Source organism: Equus quagga, chromosome 15 (genome assembly GCF_021613505.1).
Source record: "Equus quagga isolate Etosha38 chromosome 15, UCLA_HA_Equagga_1.0, whole genome shotgun sequence".
Taxonomy (NCBI): domain Eukaryota; kingdom Metazoa; phylum Chordata; class Mammalia; order Perissodactyla; family Equidae; genus Equus; species Equus quagga.
The window spans coordinates 70,607,839-70,619,040 of record NC_060281.1 but is presented as its reverse complement, the minus strand read 5'-3'; the positions used below and the strand labels follow the sequence as shown (position 1 = coordinate 70,619,040).

Genomic DNA, 11,202 nt, shown 5'->3' with positions numbered 1-11,202 from the left:
CCTCGTGTGAAATTCTCTTCAAATTTGTAGGTAATAAGGGCTGTTAAATAAACACATATGGCCTTCCTGCCAAGCTCTGAAGCCACTGGCTGACTGAAGCATAGAAGAAAGATGATCGGATATTGTATTCATTTGCTAGGGCAGCCTTAACAAAGTCCCACGGGCTGGGCATCTTAAACAACAGAAACTTATTTTCTCAGAGTTCTAGAGGCCAGAAGTCCAAGATCAAGGTGCCAGCAGGGTTGTTTCTTCTGAGGCCTCTCTCCTTGCTTTGTAGATGTCTGTCTTCTCCCTGTGTCATCACTTGGGCTTCCCTCTGAGTGTGGCTGTGTCCTAATCTCTTTTGATAAGGATACCAGTCCTATTAGGTTAGGGTCCACCCTATCGGCCTCATTTTAATTTAACTACCCCTTTAAAGGCCCTGTCTCCAAATACGGTCACATTCTGAGGTACTGGGCTAGGACTTCAACATGGGAACTTGGGGGGACACGATTCAGCCCCTAACAGACCTCCTGGTTCCATGCCTTCCTCCAAGGGGTTGTAACAGTGAGAAGATCATTTATATGATAATTACCCAGTCTAGAGATGACCAGAAACCACAACAGACACTGGTTCATACCTGATATCCCACGCTAGCTCCATCGTCAGACCACTGTCTCTGGGGCAGGCGAGGACTGGGACGGAGGCTGGACGGGAGGGAGGATGAGCTAGAGATGAGGACCGTTACTCTTGGATTCTGTTTTGTAAGAGTTTTGTTTGGTTTTAAGTCAGGTGAAATTCACATAACGGAAAATTAACCATTTTAAAGTGAACAATTTAGTGACATTTAGTATCTTCACGATGTTGTACAACCACCCCCTCTATCTAGTTCTAAAACATTCTCATCGCTCCAAAAGGAAACCCTGTCGCCATCAGCAGTCATTTCCTCTCCCCCCTCACCAGCCCCTGGCAGCCCCAGTCTGCTTTCTGTCTCTCTGGATCTACCTGTTCTGGATGTTTCATATCAATGGAACCATACAGTATGTGGCCTTTTGTGTCTGGCTTCTTTCACTTAGCACAATGTTTCCCGAGTTCATTTTCTAAGTTTTTAACCTCAATTTTTTTATATAAACAAGCTTACTTTGGTTACCTTTTATCAGTTTCCCAAGTCGCTAGCCATAAAATCTTTAAAACAAAGGACACCTGTGAGTATTTGGGGGGGATGAAAAAGAAGGTGGAGCATAAGCTGAATCTGGAGAGATGGGGCCTCCTAAACCGAGTGGATGGCGGCGTCTGCCCCACAGTCCTGTCCCGTAACCTAATCGTGTGTGTGTGTATACAAATACCCTCATACTCATAAAGAACAAAAATTAATGATACAACACTCGTGTTCCCACCACCCAGACTTAACAAATGTTAACAGTTGGTCATGTTTACCTCAGAATCTTTTTATTTTTTCACTTTTTATTCCAAATTAATTATAGACCCATAAAAAGTTGCAAAAACTGTACACTGAGGTCCCATCACCCAGCTCCCTCCAATGGTGGCATCTTACGTACCTGTAGCACATTATCAAAGCCAGGAAGTTGGTATTCGAACAATAAAATTAACTAGTCTTCCTTCCTTCCTTCTTTCCTCCCTCCCCCCCTCCCTCCCTCCCTTTCTCCTTTCTCTCCCTCTTCTTCTCCTTTTACGTCTTTGTCATAATTCTGACATTTTATTACACATATAGATTTGTATAACCACCACCATATTCAAGATACAGACAGTTCTCACCATGAAGAAACACCCTCACGTTGACCACGCCTGCCCCGCCCCTGACCCCTAGCAACCACCGATCTATTCTTCTCCTTTACAATTTTATCATTTCAAGAATGTTACATAAATGGGGTCATATAGTATGTAACTTTGTAAGATTGGCCTTTTTTTCCCGTTCAGCATAACGCTCTTGAGATCCATCCAAGTTGTTGAGGGCATCAGTAGTCTGTCCCTTTTTATCGCTGAGCAGTTCTCCGTGGTATGGATGTACCACACTTTGTTTCACCACTCACCCAGTGAAGGACATTTGTGGATCCTTTTTGTAAAACGAAGTAAAGACATTACAGATACAGATGAGGCCTCCCTTCATCCTATTTCCCTCCCTCCTCAGAAGCAATCTTTATCTTGCTGCTACTGTGCACACATGATTTTTATTGCATATTGATGCTTCCAAAAACCATATATTATGTTGCTTAACGTGTTTTAAACATTTACATAAATGTTATATTGCATGTATCTTTTGACAAGTTGCTTTTTTGCTCTAGATATTACGCTCAAGATTCAGTCCTATTGATTCAAGTGGCTCTGGTTCGTTTTTCATCACTGCTATATATATCCCTTTGGGTTCCTGTATCACTATTTATTTATTCCCCTACTAATAGACACTTAGATTGTTTCCTGTTTTTCACTATTCCAAACAATGCTGTAATGAACATCCCTGACCTGCCTCCTCGTGAGATGATAGCTTCTTTGGAAAGACAAGAAGAACCTTCAACGAGAAGCTTCAACAACAAAGGGGTCACCCCCGGGTTAGCTTTGGAGAAGGCTAACCACTAGGTGCTGGCACTGTGCCAGGCAGCTCAAGTACATGGTCTCAGCTTGGACTTGGGAGGTGCCTGAGGGCCTAAGGTTTGGGCAGCCTCCCAAGTTCCAGAAATATTGACCCCAAAGGGGTGAAGGCATTCACCTTACTTTTTTCAGTTCACGTTGCTCACCTCTCACTTTGCGTTTCTTCAGAACTTGAAAAGCAAAGACTCTGGAGCCAGACAGCTCACGTTTGTTCTCTCGGTCCATCACTTATTGGTCTATGAGCTTGGGAAAATCATTCGAACTCTCTGAGCCTCAGTTCCCTTATCTGTGAATGGAAATAGCACCTACCTTATACGGCTATTGAAAGAAGGAAATGAGATCATCTACGTAAAACCCTCAGCATGGTGTCTGACAGCGCAGAGCAAATCTTAGATGTAATCATTGATGGCTGTCAAATGATGATGATGAAGGTAGCGTCTCTCCGATTGTGAGTCTATCTTTTTTTTTTTTAAAGATTGGCACCTCAGCTAACAACTGCTGCCAATCTTCTTCTTTTTTTTTTCCTGCTTTTTCTCCCCAAATCCCTCCAGTATAGTTGTATATTTTAGTTGTGGGTCCTTCTAGTTGTGGCATGTGGGATGCCACCTCAACATGGCCTAATGAGTGGTGCCACGTCCGTGCCCAGGAGCAAACCAGTGAAACCCTGGGCCGCCGAAGCAGAGCGCCTGAACTTAACCACTCGATCTCGGGGCCGCCCCGTAAGTCTATTTTTCCATCATGTTGCTTTACAAAAATAAAAAAATGGATCATTAATACCATTTTCCTACTAAGCATTGTATTACAAAGGAGGGATATTTTGTAAACACGCAGAAAATAAGTCCACTGTTTTTCTTTTTTTTTGAGGAAGATTAGCCCTGAGCTAACATCTGCTGCCAATCCTCTCTTTTTGCTGAGAAAGACTGGCCCTGAGCTAACATCCGTGCCCATCTTCCTGTACTTTATATGTGGGACGCCTTCCACAGCCTGGCTTGCCAAGCGGTGCCATGTCCACACCCAGGATCCGAACTGGCGAACCCTGGGCTGCCGAAGCAGAATCTGCCAACTTGTTAACCGTTGTGCCACCGGGCTGCCTGAACTCCCCTGTTTTTCAACCTGATGTCATCAGTGGGTCAGTTCATTTTCTCTTTCCAGTTGCCTGGGGAATATCACGTACTGTTCAAAATACCTGTAGATGGTTATAAATCTCTCTCTGGGTGTGTCCAGGACACCACGTATATCGATATTTGTTAAGACTCTAGAAATGCTTGCCTTTCATCTGACAGGGCCGTGGGATTGTGGACTATAGGTCAGGCCTACTGTAATGCCACACACAAATCCCTTCAGGGGGCCATCATTTTGTCACATGGCAGAAATTTTGGAAGCGAGAGAATTGAGATCAGCTCCACCCAAAGCCTAAACATGCTGCTTAAGTGAGTAACAGGGAAGGTGAACTAAAATGTTACCTGAGGAACGCCTGGCAGAGAGTGTGTGTTTACGAAAACAGCAGTTTCAAAATCCCCTTTACACAGCTGCTGCATGACTGTCGTCTTCACGACCCTTTTATAAAGAGTGTTTGGGGACCAATCAGATTCTCTCGCTTGAGAATCTGCCCTGAGAGACTCTGGTATTGGGAGTTGAGTCACGTTCATGATTAAGAGCTGGGGCGAAGGGCTATGAGCTGATGTCCCGATGCTGCCCACGCCTGGCTTAATTCTTAGTTTCTGTGAGATACGCCACTCTCTTTCCACTGTCTTTCCTCTTTTTTTATTTTTAATTTTTTGCTTAAGCTAGTTTGAAGTGTGTCTCAGTTACTTGAGCTAAAAAATTATAATAAGGTATCTTTCCCCTACAATGAGAGAAAATTAAAAAAGGAATTTCCTTCTCAGGAAGTTTGCAAGTAACACAAACAGCCCAGCCTCAACCATCAAAAAAATGTCATCAATATTTCAGTTCCAAATTGAAGAAGTCATTAATTTGAACCAAAAGATGGGAGAACATGAGAACTCATAGCCCTGTTGCTTGGCAAATGGTCAATTTCCAGTACTTACTGACTCCACCAAATGCCACCATGGTCCCAGGCTCCACAGATAACCAATTCCTCTGCTAAATTCCGATGACTGAAGCAAAGTGGAGGACAAGAGAGGTCGCCTGGGCCTGATGGACTGTCTGTGAAGAGAGCTGCTTGTTGTAAGCAGGAAGGCCAATCGATTGATAGATCATAATCAGAAAGTATTTTGAAAATTAAACCAAGGCATGTGAAGGTGCAGTTTATATCACCTCCCTCCAGGCAACGTGACGTGGGGCGAAGAGGCTAATAAATGTGGAAAGGTAAGGGAGTTCATAAAACCAGAAGCACACATGATTTTTCACCCCTAATTTTATGGCTCTAGACCTGGGGTTAATCTCTTGAAGCTTGGAAGAGATTGATTGGAGGCAGCTAAAAGGAAGTTTTACTTTTTACAAAGCAGAGAGTAAACTCATGGAACTCCTGACCCCAAGAACTGGTACCCTCCAAAATAAAGTAATGGAAAACAGATGCATCAATGATTATAACTGCCCCTTCCAATATGTAGATACACAGACATACCTGCATGTTCTTAAACACGCACACATGCTGTACCACAGTTTGGGACTGAGACTGAGCGGAACGCCCCTTTGGTTTAGCCCAGAATGGCCTTGATTGCTCCTATTTTAAGTGAATATTGACACCCCCCTGCACAGGGAAACAGAAGCATCTAGGAGACTACTCTCTTACTGTTACTGCACCAGGTCCATTTTTGCCTATTGCCAGGAAAGCCAAACACTGAGACGACGAGATTGCAACAGAGAGAGTTTAATCACAAGGCAGCCATGTGAAGAAGCGAGAGCATGAATTTCAAATCCGCTTCCCCAAAAATGGAGACTCGGGGATATTTATGGGTTAGAGGGAAGGTGGTCTGAAACCTGGAGATAGATGATGGGAGGTGAGGAGAGGTGAGAGAATGGATGATCTGCACACAAGCGTAGTCAGACTCCATGCCTCTTCACAGGACACATATTCACAAAATGGCGGCATTAGCAGGATCTGAGGGTGGGGTTTTTAGCCTCTTGACGTCAAAAGGTCACTTATCAGACATCTGCACAGGCCCAGTGGATGGGTTGGTGTTCTCAACCAGTCTGAAGCAGACAAGGGGTTCTAATTCCTGAAAAACAGCTCAAACCCCATTAGCATGGTGACCCAGGCTTCAGGGAGATGTTATCTACAGGAACCTAGTGGGAGTCAGATAGCATATTGCCTAACAGCACAGTTAGCAGTGGGTGGGTTAGACAGCTAATAGCTATATCAGTAATTGCCAGAAGGAGAAATACTTTACTTACTAGCTGCTTAACAATGGCTAACTGTTTGCTGGTTTCATTAATAACTATTGTTGATGATCAAGGAAGATGATGGTGTTATTTTATAGACATATAACTAAATGTGATTTAATTTTTTAAACAACATACCCTTGTAAATAATTACGATAGTAATATAGTTAATCATTGACAATTTAGAAAACAAGGAGAAGTCCAAAAATGAAAACAAAAATCATCTGTAATCCCATCAGCCAGGTAGAATGCAAGTTAAGGCTTTGGCTTGTGTTCTTCTAGTATGTTCTTCCTGCGTGTATACACAGACATAAACATTTTAAAAGAGAATCAATATCATATTCTGTTTTGAAACTCTTTTTCATTTAACATAATGTGACCTTTTTCTCAAGTCTTTCATTATTTTCACACAACAGGGGTTCTTTACCTCACTATGTGGCAGACCCCACGCTCCTTGTACCCAGCCACACTGGCCTCTTCTCTGTTCCCCATTGTAGTGAGTTGAATAGGGGCCCACAAAAGGCATGTCCACCCAGGATCTCAGAATGTGACTTTCTTTGGAACTAGCTCTTTGCAGATTTAATTAAGGTAGGGATCTTGAGGTGAGATCATCCTAGATTAGGGTGGTTCCTAAATCCAGGGGCAAGGGTCCTTCTCAGAGAGAGACGGAGAAGACACAGAGACACCGAGAGGAGAAGGGCGTGTGAAGAGAGATGGAGGCAGAGACTGGAGTGATGCATCTCCAAGCCAAGGAAGGCCAAGGATCGACAGCCACCAGAACCAGGGGCAAGGATTCTTCCCAGAGCCTCCAGAAGGAACCAACCCTGTCGACACCTTGACTTGGCTTCTGGCTTCCAGAAGTGTGAGAGAACAAATTTTGCTGTTTTAAGCTATCAAGTCTGTGGTAGATTGTTATGGCAGCCCTGGGAAACTAATATGCTCACACACACCAAACTAATTCACATCTCAGGGCCCTTGCACTCACCACGTCCTCTGTCTAGAATGCCTTTCCCCCAGATTTTTGCATTGTTTTCTCTGTCTTGTCATTCATGGCTCAGAACAAGGTCACTTCCTCATAGGGACCTTCCCAGTCACCCAACCCCACTCCCTTTTCAGCCTGTCACCCTGCTTTGCTGTCCACATAATATTCATTGTTACCACATGTTCCCTTTCCGTTCATTTGTTTTCTTCTCTGTCCGCCTCTCCACCTTGAAGGTGAATTCTCTGAGAAGAGGGTCTTGGGTACCTTGCTCCTTGCTCTGTTTCTACCAATCACTCAGAGCAGTGTCTGGTCCATAGTTAGTGTTCAATAACCTAAAAACTGGTGGGACGCACAGATGAATGAATGTGAGTTGGTTCTGAACAGATTTGAGTTTCACTAGCAGCTCCCTGCTGACTCATGCGGCCGAGGCTGGGGGAACCCCTGCTCCCAAAAGCTCATCTTTGCCCTCTCTTCTTCTTTAAGGGGATCTCTGCTTTGTAATTTTTTACCTCTAGGAGGTGAACGAGACAAGCAAAGTACTCTGCAAACACTTAAGAAATTCAAGAATGGCTATCTTTCTTCATTTACTGCCGTTCTTTCATGGCTGGGAGTCTGAGGATCTGCATTTCTTATCTGTGTCCAAGCCATGAGGGTGTCAAAGCAAGCCTCATCTTGCTAAAGAATCAAGGAGTGTCAGAAGCTGGAAGTGAAAGAGTGACAGAAACTTGGACCGATCACAAACTCAAACCAGTTTATCTCCTTTCCAATCCAGAACTGAGAATTGAAACCATTCCATAGGAAGTTCTTTCTTCCCCTCTTATGCAAAAATCCAAGACCAGCCAGTTCCTTTTTTAATACACATATATTAATAGCAACATTCACCAAACTTCAAATAAAATGCAAAGTGCTCTTGCAATCCTGTCTGTACTACCCTTCTGAATGCAATGGGTTTTATTTATGCCCAGCCCTTTCCCATCCCTGTCCCAATTCGTGTGTAATTTTTACTTAACTCTTTCATGATGCAGCTCAGCGTCCACACCCTTTTTTGACTTTACAGTATACAGTATTTTCTATCAGGACGTAGTTGACAACCCATAAAGGTCTCTGCTTGAGTAGTAAGCCCATTTCTGTGAACCATCACCCAGACACACGCAACCCCAGACTGCTTGTCTCATATAAAAGTTTATTGAAGTGGTAAGTTTCTTATAAGTACAGAAACACAAGCAAACGAACCGGGAGGAAGCTCCCCCCCGCCCAACCATTGGGCAGCATTTCCCTTTTAACAATAAAACCAAACACAAGTGGGAAGGAGCTCTCTTCCCTGAAGCCTTTTCAATTGTTCAACTTTCAAATCAGTGCAGAGGAATGGATTAGTTGTAACAGTTTCCCTCAGAAATACTGTTTTGCCCCATCCCTCCCAGGGATAATCTCCTTCTTACCACCGCTCGAAACTCAGATATTCACCACAGCTCGGGAGTCTCTCCGTCTAGACTGTTTCTGCTAAAGCTTGGCTGAAAGATGAATTGGTCCCACGGAACCCAGGTGACCTACTGCCTTGTCTAATGATGCCTGGGCTTCTTCCAGGAGCCAGAACTCCCCTCCAATCACTTCACTCTCCTTGTCCCAACTAGAGCCCACACACAGGCTAGATATGACCCCAGGAGCTGAGAACCATCCAAGGCTCAGGCAGGTGAAGGAAAGAGGCCAGTGAATCGCAGGTGCTGATGGGCGTCTCCTGTAGCTCTGACTCTGCTCGGCAGAAGGGTGGACAGTTTTGCCATCTTCAGTTCTGCAAGTGTCCAAGGTTAGGCAGAAGTTTCAGATGCCTAGAAGCTCTATCCTCCGTTCCCCCAAGATTTCTGTGGTGACACTCTGCAACCAAGCAGCCCACTCTGCCACACCACTTCTCTAAATCGGATTCTCTGAATCTGGACGTTCTAGGAAACCTCAAGCCAAGTCTGATGTCGTTACTCTGTGCACCAGCCAAACTGTTTCTCCAGAGATCTTGGTTCTTGGTGACAACCTCTTTTCTTGGCTTGGTTATTTAATGAGAGGCCAGAGTCAGATAGGAGGGGCTCCATGGCTCACTGGGGTCAGCGATTAAAGCGTCTGGAACACTCCTAGCAATACTCAGTTCCCCCGTGAGCTAGACGCTTGTGCTCTGGTTATTAACTGGCTCATCCGGCATCTTCTTCCGGAGGCAGCGGTTGATCAAGGTGGAGATGAAGTTGGGAAAAGATGGGCTGGAGAAGTAGTACACCAAAGGGTCCAGCATGCTGTTCATGTAGGTGAAGCTGAGGGTGATGAAAAACGCAAGGTCAATCGAGCGATAGATGTCACAGTTCTTTGTACCCATAGTGCGCAGGAGCCAGAAAATACGTATGCGCACAGCGACACTGGGCAGGAAGCAGACAACAAAGACAATTGTCACCACCATGATGAAGTTAATGGCCCTCTTGATCTTGGCGTGCTTATCCATTTGTCGCTGCCTCAGGCTCCAGATGATTCTGGCTGAGCAGAACAGGATGATGCCCAGGGGCAAGAAGAACTCCAGGAGGAACATCGCATCGTGCCACCTGAAGGTATGGCAGATGCTAAAGCTGCTGCACAACTTCGCATTGCCATTCCTGATCAACCTCTTCTGGCCCAGGAGATGAACTGTCAGTCCAATGGTGACACCCCACAAGAGGCAGGAGATGATGCCTGCTGTTCGATTGGAGATCTTGTTCAGAGCATGGTGGGGATGGACCACCCGGAAATACCTGTCTACCGCCACCACCGTGAGGAAGATGATGCTGCCCTGGCGGTTCATGGCCAGCATGAAGAGCATGATCCGGCAAGGGATGTCCCCAAACCTCCAGTCCCACTTCCTCACATAGTTGTCCGTCAGGAACGGTAGGCAGATGATCAAGAGAAAGTCAGCCACGGCCAAGTTGAACAGGAAAATCCGGCTGGATTTCCAGGATTTGAGGTGGAAACAGAAAATCCAAAGGGCAAGGCCATTGCCCAGGAGGCCGAACACAAACTCCAGCCCCAAAACCGGTGGCAGCACATTGGCAATGAAGTCATCCCGGAACACACAGCAGTTTTTCTTGTCTATTTCCAGAAAATGATCCCGCTGGTGGTATGGGTTCATGAGTGGATCGAGCTGTTCCTAGGGAGCTCCTCACCTAGTGAATCCTCAAGGGAAGTGGTGCCTGTCTATGTGGTTCAGCGCCTGCCTTTATGTCATGTCAGGGTGTTGAAATAGATGACTAAACGCTTACCAGGAAACTACGAAATCACTTTTAAAAAGACAGTAAGGCTCTTATGCAACTTGCTGTTTGCATAAACAAGTAATAAAATCCCCTGACCAGGCGGGAACCCACGAAATTTTCTAAACGTAAAGGATAAGTTTAGGCAAGCCACCTGTCATTTGTAAATTACTGAAATGTGGAGGTCTTCCCTTTGGAGGGCTGTGTGCCTGTGTATCGAGTACTTAGCACCGGAGAACTGATTCACTACCATGCGGTTAGCTTACGTAATCAACAAAAACAAGAACGATAACAATTTACGATGTTCAACAGCATGGTTTTCCAGAAACATTAAGAATTAGCATAAAATATTAACATGCATATAATTTAAGAAACAGTAGCCTGCATATGATTTCTTTTGGAAAGACCAAGAGGACAGTCATTGTCTATTTTATGAGGACATATGTATTGAATTTGATGTTGCCATGCCATCCTCTCTACACAAACATAGATTGCTTTTCCACACCAGAACTCTGCACTCAATCTCTAGTTAGAAAAAAAAAAAAAAAGCTACTTGAGAGCAGCATAAAATTTCCTAAGATGTTTGAAAACTTGAACCTAATTTGGATTGCCAGTGGTATGTTAGAATAAGTTGGTTTTTTGGTTTGTGTTAGATTTTGATATGCTTCTGTGCTCACGTAAGTGATTTATTTTTAAGTATGTGATTTTGTTTTTAATTAATAAGCTTTATTTTTTAGAGCAGTTTTACGTTCCCAGCAAAATTGAGCAGAAAGAACAGAGAGTTCCCATCCACCCTGTCCTCACTCTTGCACAGCCTCCTCCTCTAAGTGCGTGATATTTTAAAAGCCCCTATTTTTCAGAAATTAAACTTAGAGCAACAAGACCTAAGAGGACTTTGAACTCTGCCTCTCAAGCAGGTCACCATTTCACACATCATTTCCTTGCTTTTCAGTATAATTGGGTGTAACCCTACAGAACATTTCTACCCTTTAATATCTTGGTTAGGAATTCCTGCTATGCAAGATGTTGTAAATT

The 11,202-nt window shown here is 44.4% G+C and overlaps 1 protein-coding gene across 1 annotated transcript; it reads right to left on the bottom strand.

Moving 5' to 3' along the window:
- Nucleotides 1-8,078: 8,078 nt before the first annotated feature.
- On the bottom strand, nt 8,079-10,118 carry HCAR2 (hydroxycarboxylic acid receptor 2). The gene has a single exon (XM_046641398.1). The coding sequence runs from the start codon at nt 10,047-10,049 to the stop codon at nt 9,060-9,062; it is 990 nt and encodes a 329-aa protein (XP_046497354.1). The 5' UTR covers nt 10,050-10,118; the 3' UTR covers nt 8,079-9,059.
- Nucleotides 10,119-11,202: the final 1,084 nt, after the last annotated feature.